This window comes from Passer domesticus, chromosome 14 (assembly GCF_036417665.1).
Source record: "Passer domesticus isolate bPasDom1 chromosome 14, bPasDom1.hap1, whole genome shotgun sequence".
Classification (NCBI taxonomy): Eukaryota; Metazoa; Chordata; class Aves; order Passeriformes; family Passeridae; genus Passer; species Passer domesticus.
In genome coordinates, this window is record NC_087487.1 from 403,040 (window position 1) to 418,516 (window position 15,477).

The 15,477-nt window shown below is 43.3% G+C and overlaps 1 protein-coding gene across 3 annotated transcripts in view; it reads right to left on the minus strand.

The window, feature by feature from the left end:
- The window catches only part of DAPK2 (death associated protein kinase 2), a 40,887-nt gene extending 28,342 nt beyond the window's left edge, over positions 1 to 12,545 (minus strand). For 2 of the 3 annotated variants that reach the window (XM_064388887.1, XM_064388885.1), the window contains exons 1-2: positions 11,804 to 12,137; positions 5,553 to 5,649 (exon numbers count right to left, since the gene is read on the minus strand). In XM_064388887.1, the coding sequence (XP_064244957.1) occupies positions 5,553 to 5,649; positions 11,804 to 11,993 (287 nt within the window). In that variant the 5' untranslated portion in view covers positions 11,994 to 12,137. Of the gene's footprint in view, positions 1 to 5,552; positions 5,650 to 11,803; positions 12,138 to 12,416 lie in introns of those variants that run through there. The other variant, XM_064388886.1, reaches the window with a different exon arrangement.
- Positions 12,546 to 15,477: the final 2,932 nt, after the last annotated feature.

A 15,477-nucleotide genomic window follows, 5' to 3' on the forward strand; every position in this document is an offset into this window, starting at 1 on the left:
GACTTAGCTTAGCACAGAGTGGCAATGAGCAGAGCACAGAGAGCCAGGGAAGCTCACAGCTGACTCATGCTCAGCAGGAACAGCTGATCTGATAAGCTGTTACTCTCACCATGTGGAGCAACAACAGGACAGGCATAATGTGCATAAGAAAGGTTAGCACATTGCACCTAGATGTGTAAAGGTCCAAATACACCTAGATATGGACTGAGGGTAACAGGCCCAGGAGCACATGAATTGTAAGAGGGGGGAAGTATTATAGTCAAATAGTTAAATCATTTCTCTCCTTCCCCATATATCAAACAGATGGAAACTGCTGCCATTTTGTTCAAGACTTCAGGAAATTATCTGTAAGGCCAAAACTGCAAAGTGTAGCTGAAACTCCTATTTCACTGCTCAGCTATTAGAACAGGTCTTCACTCTGGTTCAGACTGTGTAGAGTGTTAACAAAGATTAACAGATGTCACCTGAGACCTTGACCATCAGACAAGTACCTGTGAGCTCTATTCTGCATCAACGTTGACAATTTGTCCAGTGCTTTACTTTGTCCAGAGCAGTTAGAATTTGAGCTGCCCTATGTTTATTCTATGTGCATTTTTACTCATAAGGAATATTTTTCATTTTAAAGGTATGGAATTAATAATATAGATAGTATATTTTCTCAGCTGTTGAAACTTCCATCTGCTTTCTACTCCAATGCAAAATGGAAAAATAGTTTTATTTTTACAGAAATGGCAAAACAAAGATTGGGATTAATATTCAATGTCTTTTTTCCTGGGATTAATACTCTGTTTAATATTCAGTGGTTAAATACATTACAAAATTTGAGCTTTGTGAGAACTACCACAGAGGTCATCATGTCTAATTATACTCTCAAAGCCAGACATGGACTGAGGAGATACACTGAGATAATTTCCATCATCAAGGTGGATGCTGATGATAAGGAATGTGTGATTTTGTTACAAAGTCAAGGCCAGCTCTTCTCTGTTACTGTAGGTAGAGCAACTTTGTTATTAGGAAAAACCCAAAAAACAAAACCTTCCATTTTCTCTCCACTTCCTGTAACAAATGTTTTATTTTGGAAACAGTTAAGGTAGCATTGAAAACTAATAGGGAAACCTGCTAGAAAGACTAAAAAGAAAAAATTCAAGAACAATGATTGCATCAGAAAGCTGGTAACAATCACAGTGATTGTGACCAAATTCCAGATGCCAAAACTGTTTCAGCAGAAGATTCACATACATGAAACATGACTTATAAGATCTGTAACAAGAAACATTAACAAGTACTGGGTAGTCCTCAGGAACTAAATTAACATTTTGCATCAAACACAAAGACCTGCTTTGTGTGTGTTGTAAAGTAAAACAATCCAGAGTTATTCTTCAAAATCTAAAGAACTAATTTAAAGTGCAAACTAATCAAAGAACGGAGTTAAAGTTCATGTCTGAGAAAGCACAGTACTAATCAATTTCAACAGTTAGAAAAAAAACCATTCCTGGTATGAAGACACTGTGTGGTGTGAGTTAAGCGTAACTTTACCAGCTGCAATCACAGCTCTGTTTAGCAGGGAGAGTCCAACCAGCTGGGGCCATGACTTTTTTATTGTACATTTCCAGGTTCCTGCACTGCAAAGAATACCTGAGTTATCTCTGCTTTTTGTTTTCACTACATAAATAAATACTTACTTACACTGTCAAAACAGTGACTTGTGCCAGGCTCCAAGATCCTATCATCACTGGTAAAATGCTGCATTTGCTGTCCTTTAAAGCTTCACCCAGAAAAGGAGGTATCTCCTCTCTCAAAGAGCAGAGTTAATCCTCCACACAAGCACAGAGGAAGCAGTAGCTGGAGACGAGGAATTACAGGAGGCATAACAAGCCACTGATGAAAGATGGAGCTTGGCTTTAACCATGAAACCACAGCCCAGGTCAGTAGGGGCTGAGAAACTGGAGGCTGTTTTGTCCAACTAATCAACAGAAATCACAGTGATTATTTTCTGCATGAAGGGACTGACTGGCCCAGGAGATGAGGAATGAGCATAGCTCCAAGTTACTGAGACAGACGAGAAACTGGAGTGGCAAGTGGTATGGCTGGCCCACATTGTGGAGGAAGGCAGAGCCCCTTCCCTACAGTGAAAGGACAAGAGTGAAGGAAAGGGGGAGACTTCCACGCCCAGAAATATCACTCCAAGCTTTGTCTGTTTTTCTCTGTTAAATGCGAGTCCTTGCATACTGCAGAGCTGAGCTGCAGGAGCAGGTCACTGAACCTGGCACTGCTGTTCTGGTGAGCAGGTCACCAGAACAGCAGTGCCAGGCTCACACAACCCTGAAGAAGCACACTTTCTCAATGGGCACTGTTACAAAATACTTTGGGAAAAGCTCCATGACATTTCCTACCGTCAGCCCCAGCTTGGCATGTAACAGTGACACTGCCCAGAAGCACAAATGTCAACAACTCTCACAGCCTGGCTGGTACCACATTTAGGTAATAGATTAATGACTCTATGATACATCCTTTTATAAATCACACTGCAATCTCAAGTTCCAAAACCTACCAGCACCATCAGTGTTTGCTAATACAGCTGGAAAGGGCTCCTGCACATTTGTACAAGACGTTTTTGTTCAGCAAGCCACAAGTACCCATCCAAAACAGAACAACTGAAACATTATATTAAAGGCTTTCCAGTGAGCTTTATTGCTGCCACTTTCCTGGAAATTATATCCCTAGCTCAGCAGGACAGTTCTTTCTCTGGGCCTGCTCTGCCCTTGATTTAAGACTTTCCATTCTTGGTTGTCTCCAGCTGTCACCTCCCTTGCCACAGGAAGCAGCAGCTATTTGACCTGCTGCATATTCCCAAGAAGACAAGTTAGTCTTCCCTTCTTCACATTTTTCAAGGATTATTTCCACTGATGTGTCATGCCATTATCGTCCCTGCAAATGGCTTAGGCCAGGACCTCTCTCAAAACAGTCCAAATTGTTAAAGCCGTATTATTTCTTTATAACGTTGAAATTCGCTAAATTCACTTTAGAGAGTCCTCTTTTTAAGCCTCCTTATGCCTCCTCTATGCCTCCTGTAGTTCCTGTAAGCTTCCTTTCAGCTACGGCTAGAGAATCTCAGTCCCCACAGACTTGAAAGTGGCTGATACTATCTTGAGGGAAGCAACACAATTATATATGTATATTTGAAGTATTACACACATTCAGCATAAGCCATGCTAAGCTTCCTAAACAGAGCTGCTATAACAAACAAGGCCATCAGCAAGTTGTCTCTGACAGATTGCTCCCTGTGTGTACCCTTGGGAGAAGTTGAGCAAGAGAGGTTGGTATAAGATTAATATTTTAAAGACTGAGGGAATGTTGGAGCTAAGCAACTGGTCAGAGCACACAGCTGCAGCTGTGGAAAAGCTGCTCCCTTCTCTCACACCCCTGCCTTGGCACACGAGACAACTGCATTGACAACTCCCTCTGAGCTGCTTGCAGCTCCACAGGGACTCCCAGGATGATGTGGCTGGGCAGTGCCCTCCCACAGCACCCTCCGTGTGCAGGGTGGGAGCTGGGGAGCTTTGCTGTGGTCACCCTCAATGCTGCACAATGCTAGGAAGTGCCTCCTTTCATCACCAGACCAGAGTTCAGGCTATGCAGTCTGTGGTGGGAGCAACCTCTCCTGAGTGCCGTGCAAAGACTTTCAGATAAACAGGTGCTGGCTCTGTCAGTGAGATATTCTAATTTATCTCATGGCTGAATAAGCACTAGGCCTATGTTCACAACTAGTTTTGTTCTCAAGAAGTGACAAACTCAGTGAGGAGGACAAGAACAGGATAGACTCTTCACAGATGTTGTTTGAAAACATTTATTTTGTGACTTCTGCTGCCAGAATGATAATAAGTGAATTATTTATCCTACCTCTACCTATCAGTAATTAACAGCTTGCTGCAAACTGAACTAATAAAAGGCATCTACAAGTTCTAAGGGCATCAGTCAGCACTGGAAAAGATCAGTCACTGAAATCTGCCCAGCATGCTAACTTCCTTCTAGCAAAGCAAGATATTATCTGTCGCTGGCCTCCAAAACCTGAAAGTGAAAATACACTGACTAAAACAGTGTGACATTATACATGCAGCCTGAAAAGGAGGAAGGCTGCTGTGACCACACAAACCTTGACCAGCCCCTCTGGCTGATTCAAGAAGCAATGGCCAGCCTTCGCCAGATTGTTTCAGCCACGCTTCTCCATTGAAAATCCCCAAAAGCCATCAGCTTGGAGAATGATGTTCATCATCTCAAAAGATTCCCAAAACCAATTCAGAAAACAAAGTAAAAATAAACTACTCAGTCTCCCGTTTCTCATTTTAGTAGTTTGACTGTTTAACCTAGGATCTCCTTGGTTAAAAATCACACCTCTTACAACCTGCCTGCACACACTGACTTGCTTTACTGCTCACTGTTGTCAGGTTTTCACTGTCAGACTGATACTCTCAGTACTAAGCAATACTTAAAAATAAGCAGTTACAGGAAATTTAATAGTTATGGCCTTCCTGAGAGGGAAAGAAATGGAAAAAAAATTAACAAACAAACTTCAACCCCTCTCCCCTTAGAAGAAGTCTTCTTAGTAACTCTAAAGATTAAACAGCTGAGAGTAAAAAAAAATAAAAATTCTGCACGGACACAGCATCAACTGAGGTGTTTTAATGGAGCTCATTAATGGCCCCTAAGAAAGGGTGATGGCACACACACAGCTGTGTATCAAAACCAACTGCCAGACATTGGGAAAGAAGCCAACCTGTGTACAGCCCTAATTTAGCTATTTGCACATTAAAACAAAAAACATTAGAGGGTTGGACGCTGAATGGAAACCAGCCATCCTCACCCAGAGCACTGTATGTTGCTGAGACACTGGGTATCCAGTACCCTGTGGTATCCAGTTCACAAACCCAGCAGTGTTTAAGCACACGATCATGGTTAAGCATGGTAACAGCTGGTAATTACACCTGTAATTACCAACTACCTACAATGTAACAGGATAAGCCTTTATACATTAAAGGCTATCAACAAGCATTAACCAGTCCAACTGAAGATTTGAGAGGTAAAGCCTTTCAGGAACACACGCTCCTTTTTTTTTTGCAGGCACATATGAACATATGATTTCAGTGCTTGGAGACAGCTGAAAACAACAGTGCTGTGGAGTGATGCTCAAAACAACAGAACAAGTGAAAGTGCCATGTCTGTGGTGACAGCACCACAGGCTCCTGGCTCCCAGCTGGCTCTGAGAAGGGGCATGTGAACTCAAGTCTAAAGCACGGACACATCTACAAAAGACAATGCAAACATACCTTTTGTTGTCCTTGTTGCAAGAAAAGAAACAGAAAAAACAGTTAGCACATTTAATCTAAAGAAAAAAAAAAACTACAAAGAATTCCTATCCAAAGTGCAGTCTTTGTCAAGGTGTGTGTTGCTATTGTAGTATATTGTAACTATCTAGGCTATCACACAGAAGGAAGTTGCAAATATCCTCATGTGTCAGCTTTTAGAATCACGTGGTGTTACCAGTACAACCTTACCTTCCCAGCTCTTCCCCAATTTCGTAAATGTCCTCCACCTTCTGTTGCTTGAAGAGAGCCATACTTGGTCTTTCATTGATACTCAAGGATGATGCAACTAGAATATTAATGAAGAATGACATTCATTACATCTTGCAAGAGGCTAAATATCAGTAACATACATTTGTGGTATAGGCACTTTGGATCCATTGCAGCTCATTCATGGCCAAAGTTACCACTGAGCAATCAAAATAATTCAGCAGTCTCAGCGAAATAACGAGGGTTCAAATCTGGAAAGAGATGAGCACCTTTAAGTGAAGGGGATTCTTGGCCACCACTGATGTACCCAAGAACACAACTAACTGGAAGCACAGAACACACAAGAAACACAAACGTGATGAAAGGAAAATGAATTAATAATTTGATTAAGTTCTGGACAATAAAGCCTACACACTACACTAAAAGGAGTAAGCACAAGAACTAGCATTACAGACTCCCTCAGACAGATCCTCAGCCAGGGAGACCAGGAGGCAGAGCTTCCTTTTTCTCAGGTCAGGCAGTGCTCCTGAAGCACACAAGCAGGACAGCACACAGACATTTGAACTGCTGCTGGAAAAAAGTGTTGATTCCCTCTCCAGAGCTTTCAGCACATCTTCCATCACGCACAGTAGATGTTTCAAATGAGAAGAATACCAGCAGCATCTATTACAGGTGTTACTCTGTGTAACTGTGCAGTTTGTTTCCTGAACACAACCTTTTAAACTGATCATCTCTGTGAGCTCTGAAAATACAAGCTTCATACTGGTGCATTGGAGCATCTGTGCATTACATTGGGCTGCTTCTGGAAGAGGAGCAGATGAGAACTCACATTATTCCTTGGGATACACCTCCACAGCAATGTATGTTATGGCAACAGAACAGATCTGAACAGAGTAACTGGCCAGCTGGGTCATGAACTATTTGCTGTTTCCTGTGGAGATGAACCTGGCAGTATGCCCAATGGCCCAAATATCCACTGTTTAGATCAGAACATGTAAAATAGCTGTAAGGATCCTAGCAGCACAATAAAAGCTAACTACATTGAGCCATATAGTTATTCTCACACATCTCTACACTCAACAGCATATCTTGCCAATGTAATGTGCTTTGCTTTATGAATCCCAGACGCTGCTTCCTTCAGATGCACTGGGGAGTTCCTTATCTCAATACAGCTATAGTTCCTTATACATCTCCACACATTCAAGTTCTCTATACATCCAAGCTCCTTATCTCGATACAGCTGCTGCAGATTTTTAAACTGCAGTCATTGGTGCATTTGTGAAGCATATTTCACAAGCAAAGAAAGCTCTATTTTGATCCTTTAGAAATAAGTTCAACTCAGTGTTACAAGAAGATTCAGCAGACCTATAGAACAGGACTAAGTATCAAAGAGCAATTGCAGTATTCCTGACAAACTGAAAGGCACAAACTGAAGATTTTTCTCCAACAAAAGTGGGTATCATGAGCAGAAAATACATTGTAAAAATCTTACAATTCCTCAATACATACCCAAGCTGTCATCATTCACTCACCTCATAAAAAAGATTGGTTGCTTTGTTTGCCCCAGCCCCTTTTACAAACCACTGGCTTCTAATACATGGGTGGCATTTGAGTATCAATTCCTTTACAAATATGCTCCTTCTATTATTTCAAAAGAACAGAAAGTCTCCCTTAGAGCTTCTACATAAACATATTTTTTAGTTGATGTTAGCAAAACCTACACATTAGGAGAAAAAATTCTTTGATTGTTTCATGTCAAGAAGAGGGGCTACTACATCAATCCTTACAGCCACAGATGATGTCAGATGACGAGGAGTATTTCAGTTATACATCAGAACTGCAACCTGTGCTCTCTGAAGGTGTGTATCTGCATACCTCTGGGGTGACAGGCATGCTGTGGTGTGACACAACTGACCTGCACCTGGCACGTGACCCAAATACACTCATTTCTGCCATATGTCAGATCATTTCATGACACACTTGCAGGTGTCTTTGAGGAGAGATGCAAGGCATTCCTCACATGCTCTCGAGAACAGCATTGCTGGAGGTCTGCACTGCACATGAAATAGCTCACGGGCTCAGAGGCTGCTGCATTTCTATTAAAACACCTGCTCAAACCCCAGTTTCAGAGCGCTGTAATGGAGACAAACGCACTCCCTTGCCCTCTTGTGTAACACTGTTTTAGCAATGATCTCCCTTGTTGGGCTACCCAAGGCAAACAAGAAACCACACAGGTTGTGACACTGAAGCCCAGGATAACCACCACACTAATAAAATACATTGTAGAAACCAACACTTGCATTAGTGAGCATGATGCACCGCAATGTATGTTCTTATTTTTCCACATTCTATCCTGGCTTTGTTGATATTTTCATCGTTTTTCAAAGTGAAGCCAGGTGAACTGTTCTGTTAACTCTGTTGCTCAATAATTTCCTTCCCAAAACCATGCACATGCTTGGGATGAAAATGAGATGATTTCAATGAAAATAAGCAACTCAAATTTCACTTTGTAAGAAAATTATGAAGTGATAAATGCAAAGTGAAAAATACTTGAAGTATTCTTCAAGCAACTTTTCATAATCTCACCAAAAGACCACTGACCACTATTGCTCAGATCTTGAAACTACAGTCAATAAATGCTTCTGTCATGTTTACAAGAATGAGGACATCTCTGAGCTATTTGATCCTTACTAAGTTTATATCATATTGCTTGCTATTGTTCAAAGCAGAATTTTCTTACGTGTTGGCTGCATTCAGCCTTTACAGACTTCAAAAAAGCAAGCAAAGGACAAAGCCAAGCCTTGCTGAAAACTCAAACCTTTTGCTCACCCTGAATTTAAAATTACATTCTGAGCACACACAAGTACAGAAAATGCCCAGGTAGTAAGAGATGCTGCTGAGACTTGCCCAAAGATTGTAAATCACTCAAGCTGACTACTCCCTTTATCAGAATCCATGGCTATAAACAACATTAATGCAAACACACCTAAAAAGTCATTGTTTTCATTGCCATTCAGAAGAGCAAGTTAAAAAGATCACTTTGAGAGTGGGGAACCCACCCAAAATGCCTCTGTGAACAGTCACTTTTAATGTTTGATTGACAAGTTCACTCATTTCCCAGCATCCTCCAAAGAACACAGCTGATTCTGCAGGTGAGTAGAATCCATGCAAAAATAACCAGGAAATTCTTATCCCTTCTACTGATCTCTTAACTTACATCCATTTCTGCAGAGGTCAAAGCACTAAGTTAAATCTCCCACAAAGGACCCATTCAAGCCCAGAGCCTTGTTTTTGAAGCCTGAAGACAAAACTGTTGCACAACGTTCAGACCCTCAGTGGTCTGATGCGCTGCTGTTTCCCACGTCTGTCACTTCATGTTACCCTATCCTGCCTTCCACAGATATCTCTCCCTGGCTTTCACCCAACAGTCACACTAAGCAAATGCCCAAAATAGATCATACACTTGATGTCCCAAAGCAACTGTCATTGGCGCAGCACAAGAGGGTAAGCCAACGAAAGATAACCCTCACACACTTAAAATTCATCTGAAATAGAAGTGCCATTCACAAGCATAAACGTTACCTTTCTCTCACCTTAGGAAACTAAGGTGATCTCACTTTCAAAGACTTCTTATACTATAAGGGCTTTGTTGGACACCATTCACAAATACAGAGCACAAGTACATCAGAGCAGGAATGAGAGCCTTGTTTTTTTTTTCTAGTCAGGTGGTGAGTTTTCTTATGGTGGCCAGTGAAGGCAGGCAGAATTAGAGATGGACAGACATTCATCTTGGATTCAGACAAAAAAGTTGTTCAGGATCTAAGGAAAAAGCAAGAGCCAACTTTTTTCCTGATACACACCTTATGCTAACACTTCAGGGGCATGTGCCCAAACCATACCACAATCCAGTGAGTCAGGGCCATTCCCATCACTTAAGAGCTGCACCAGAATTCATTAAACCCAGGGCAATGAAGGTATCTGCTTCAGTGAGTTTTGAATCAGACCAGAGCTTAATTGCTCAAAGGCAAACTCAGCAGAGGCGATGAGCTTCTGTGTCATTTCACAGAACACGCTACATCTATCCACCAACCATCCTACATTGGGCCCATCTCTCCTCTCCTTGTCTCTTTGCTCTGGGATTCCTCATAGTGAGCATTTTCATATGAAGGCCAGCTTCTACTCAGCATTTATATTGCTGTGCTTCCATAATTATACTCCATAGTATAGTACAGTATAAAAGCATAATACTTCATAACAAAAACATAATATTTCACCTTTATTGCTTTAACTCTCCTTAACACAGGCCAAATACCACAAGGCAGCAAAATATTGCTTAACCTGTGTGAATGATTTTACTATAGACATGGAACAAAGCTGTAGCTAACCTAGAAATAGGATACAGGCTCTAAGATGGCAGTTCCAGCCACTAGAAATATGTCCTCGTTCATCTCTTCACATTCTTCCTAAACTCTACCCTAGCATAAAATAGAATCATATTTACCCTAAGAAATCAGTTTCCCACTGTGATCTAAGGCATATATTTACACACACATGTTTTTCATCAGTACAATCCCTGGGTAAAGACATTCTTATTGCAGACAGAAGGGCCTTGTTAGTGCAGCTTGTGGTGTGTGTAAAGGTCATCGATCTACAGAAACCCACTCTTCTGTAGGGAGAGACAGAATCCCTCTCAAGAGGAGCAGAAGAAAGTAAGTTCTATTTCTCTTCTTTAATGAAGTTTTCCCTGCACGGGTTAAGTTATTAGCCTGTCATTACCAAATTATGTGACAATCAGTGACTGGCTTATACACGTCAAACCCATGCCAAATGTCCACCCACCAGTAAACAAGAGCAGAATACAGAAATCAGAGGTGAAAACAGGTGTTGGAGCACTTCCCTTGCCTACAGCCTTGTATTTTTTTTTCTTAGGGTTTCTTCTGTCCTAAGGAAACCAGTTTCAAGTGACTGAGGTAACAGCTGAATAATCTGACTTTTCAAGTACATCTGACATGAGCTGTGTCATTAAACCCTTTGCCAAACTCAGAACCATTCCCCTAGCATGTTTTTATATTACAAAACATTAGTTACACTAAACCAAAATCCCAAACCCATTAGAACAGACCAAAGTAAAAACCTCCTGTACGAAATGTTTTATGATACTGAAAAATGACCAAAACCAAATCAGAATCAAAGCCAGACTGTTTTAAATTAATGATTTGGAAAATGCAAAATGAAAACAAAAAAAACCAAAACAAACAAACAAACAAAAAAAACAACCCCAAACCTATTAAACAAATTAAAGTTATATTGTCATTTAGTTTTGGTGTTTCATGCTAAAACTAAACAGATTTTTATAACCATTAAAGTATTTTCTTCTTTCACTTTCCTTCTTTTTTTCACCTTTCTTTCTCTTTTATCCCACAAAAGACTAAGCAATTCCAACAGAAAAAAAAAAAAACCAAAAAAAACCCAAACAACCCAAGTGTGTTTTACCCTCTGCTTTTTTCAAATAAGCGTAGCACAGTTCTATCAGTTTCAGCAAACCCTTATTTTCACGGAAACATTTTCCTGTCAAAAAACAAAAGTAGCCTAAAAACTCTTCTGCCAGGAAATTGGGGCAACTATTACTACCTGTGTGCCTATAAAAACACAAAACACACTGACCACCTGAGCATTCAATCCCAGGGACACAGAATCACTGCTCCTGCCACTAGCTCTCAAGGGACACCTTCTGACTTCTCAATTTAACCTGCAGTAATTACATGTCTAGCCAATGACCCAAGACTATTTCCAAGCCTCCGCTTCAAGCACACGTACAAACCACATTGGCTCCACTTCAAGCACATGCACAAACCACATTGGCTCTGCAGCTAATTCCAGCTCCCCAGCTCCCAGCCAAGGCCAGGGATCCCAAAGCCCGGCGTGCCTGAGCGATGAGCAGGCTGAGAACACAGCCTGGCCACTCAGGGCGCAGGGGAAGCCCGCAATGCCAGGCACGCTGGCATGGCACGGCAGAGCCCTGCTCCCCGTCCCTGAGGCGCCTTCAAGGATCACTGCTGCACATAATTCACATCACTGCCCCAAAGACAAGGGAGACCTCGCCTCTGCGATCTCCGTTTCTTGCACTAGCAATTGAAAGGCACAGGGAAGTCTGAAACCAGCTGATGTTTCAAAAAAGGGGTCAGAGATGAGCTTTGCCCTCACACATCAAGCAGTTGAGCACTGTGACTCACATCTTCCTTCTTGACTGTCCTCTACATGCATGCAGGCCAGCCAAACCAGTCCCCTCCACCGCGCTGTGTCACTCCAGGACCCCTCGGCCCACTGGCCAGAGGAACAGGTGTAAAGAAACGCAAGTGAAGCTGCTTGAGGGAAAAGGCAGGAAGAAACCTGCGGATAAACCGTGGAAGTTGAACACAGCATTTGCTGAATGTTCCCGATGGCCTCGGACAGAAACAGCGGCAGACCGAGCGGCGCGTAACACCAACAGGGGCACCTGTGGCACCGGCCCCTGCGGGACCTGCTCGGGGAGAAAGGACAGCTGCTGGCGGCGGGGATGCTGCGGGGAGCTGCCTTTGTCCCCGGCTGGCGGCTGCGGGCACACACAGAGCCAGCGCAGACACCGTGAAAAGGCCGAGGGTCCGCACCCCCCCAGCTTCGCGGGAGGGACCGGCCGCCGGCGCCGGAGCTGCCCGGCCAGACGGGCTGCACAGCCGCGACACCTCACCGGCGGGACACGGAGCGGGAGCGCCGTGAGGGCGACTCAGCGTAAGGGACGGACCCAGAGGAACACACAGAAGGGAACCTGCGGAGGCGCCTCCAGCTGAGGAGGCAGCGCGCACTTACCGCGTCCGCCGGGCTCCCCGAGCGCGCAGGGCCGGGCCGGGCCGGGCCGGGCGGAGGAGCCGCAGGGCCCCGCCCGCCGCGGCCCGCAGGGAGGGGCCCGGCTCCGCGCTCCGCCCAGGGCAGCGCGTGAGGAGAGGGCGGGCGGCGCTGGGCTGGCTGCAGGGTCGAGGGGCGATCGCTCCGGCCGCAGCAATGCTGTCCGGATGGCAGTGTGGGGCCGATGCAGCCTGCAGGGCTGTGCCGCACTGTGCCGGCCCTGCACTGCCCCTAATGGGATGCAGGTACCTCAAGCTGGGCCGGTCCAAAGCTTTCCAGTCCAACACAGCTCACCCAGGCTGACTGGGAAACATTTCGTATGTAGAATCCCATTTCCTTGCTTTAGTACATACAGGATATGTGAAAGCAGTACTAAGAAAATAAGGCTGAGGAGGCCAATCCAATGAAGAGGCACTTAAGCTGTACAAGCCTTGTTTCTGTATTCTCTAGAAGCCAAAACACAAGCCTAGATTTGGTTACGGCATGGTCTGAAACTCACCATTACCCAGTGAAATGGTCTGTTGTTTCAAGAGACCACTGTGACAAAGAACAGCTCCCAGACCTCACCCGTACAGCTCAAGCTGCATTCACATGCACCACTGTAACAAACCTCTGCCATCCTGCTTCCCACGCTGCTGTAGCCCAAGTGTTGCCTTCCAACAATGACATTGCTCATCTGTTAACTCTCCTATCATAAAGGCATCCCCAAAACCCACAAAACTAGATTTTTTCCGGCTTTGACACACAGTAATCACAGTAAACACTCTTAGGTCTCCTTGCATTTCTTCTGGGCAAGTTAATATCCATCATTTGCTAGTGAAAAATAATGTGTTCACACCTTCAAAATAAATTACACGTACCAGGTTGCCTTCTCTTCCAATCCTCTATGTGATTAAGGTAACACAATGGTAATAGCAAATTATCATACATAAACAAGCAGGATGTTTTCCTTTGCAGTGTGGTGTGAAGATAGCTAAATTTAAGAGTGATTTATTCTAGGCAAGTACCTAAAGGCAGTGGTTTTTATTATCACAGTTTAAAAGAAACTTGGCTTGTCCCAAGTCAAGAGGACTGAACTGTGCCCCTGATCACCTGCCCTGGGAGTGGTGTTCACAGCTCACGAGTTCCACCCAGCTCTTCCAGCTCCAGAAGGAAAGTGGCTGCATCTGATACTACTCCACTAGGGTGGAGAACAGGAAATGGGAGCAATAGTAAATGTTTCAAAGGGCAGCGGAAGCATTCAGAACTCTCTCAAAGGGAAATAAAAATATTTAATTTCTCATCTTTAGTTCTACAATGGGATATGATCACATGGAAGTCACAACAGTCATACTACAAAATTCTCAGAGCAAAAGGGCACGAGGAAGGCCACCACTTTTGTTTGCTCCTAGCTGCAAGGAAGGGAACAAAACACCCTGAGAGGCTACAGCTGCTTTTCAAATTGCAACAAACTCTCCCTAGACCGAGAATAACCTCACTTTGAATAAAGGTTTCCAAGAGAAGCAAAGGTAGATTGAATCCCATACCTGCTGCCATGTCCACAGGGTTTGTAAGCCCAAATACAGGTTCTGCCTAAGTAGGATGTTGCTCTTTCATGCTTCTGTAGTTATTCACCCTTAAATCACTAACTCAAGACTTCTTTTTAACATCTTTGGATGAAGGTAAAAGCCTTTACGTGCATACAGGGCAAGAAAGAAAACTCAAACCTGCTGAGCAGTGTTTCAAATAGGGAACACCAGCAAACACTGTAGCCATGCATTTGCTAGCCTCCTCTAGAAGTGATAAAGTAGGAAATCCATACCTTATGGGTTCCAAACGGGGAGTTCCAGGATTAAAACCAGTACACCACCTGCATTTTTTAAAACAGGCAAACAGCAATATTCCACAGTTTAATCACAGTGCCTGAAGATATCACTGATTCTATTAATCTTAGGGGAAACTCACTGCACAACCTAGCTGGTTTGTACATGCCAAAAGGACATTGCATTTGAGAGACAAAAGCAGAATGCAGCTGCTCAAGACTGGGGGAATCTTAGTTAGCCAAAGTCATCTTAATTTACCAGGCATATTCTAATATGAAATGTTATAGTTACTGGATATATATATTTTTAATAACTGTGTTCTCTTAAATCACATTCAGTATATAGTCCTGAGTTTTACTTTCTAGTCTCATGGTCTGAAAAGCTGGCACTAGAGGTGGGCTTGAACTGTAGATAAATGTGCCTTTTACTGCTGATCATCACAGTGAAAATACCACTCTGCTAACTTCTGATTGAACCTTTTACCTTGTTTTCCAGGGGGGAAGTTTCCAAAGCAGAGCACACCCTTCCTTTGCATTATCTGAGGGAGCATATTTCATGTATGGGAATTTTTAAAGCTTCAGCACTACATGGATTTCTGTTGAGGTCAAGGAGCTGCAAATAAGGAAGCTGTGTTTTGCACTTCTGAAAATGCCAGAGAAGGAACAGCTGATACGTTGTAATACCGGCAGATTCAGAGTGATCTCTGCATCCCTGAGGCAGCCCGAGCAGTGAGACTCTGCAGGTATTTGGTCTTGGTTCAGAGTAGGCCAGCTGTGCTTATACTAAATTATGCATTTCTTAGGAACCAGGTTTTTAACATACATCATCCACGCCCACATCATTATTACAATCCCACTGAGAGAAGATGCTTCAAACTTAGTTCTAAGGAGCAAATGGGAGTCTCAGCTGTTCTTTGAAGGCCCCAGCAGCTGCTGAGGGCAATACAACCTACTCAGCCTAAACATGCCAAGTATCCAAGTGAGGACATTGCTCCCCATGCACTCTCTTCCCAGAATTTTCTGTATATTTATCTGACTTAAAATTTTCAGTATACAGGATACAAGGTCCTTAGGCCATAGTTGTGTTCTGCCCCAACTGCTGATCTCTATCCTGTTTTGCAATCACATTTGAACAGATTTCCAGCTGTGCCAACATCTACTCCTATAACAGCTTGCCATTCTGTAGCCGAGCCAGAGGACAAGAGGACAAGAACTGTGCACTAT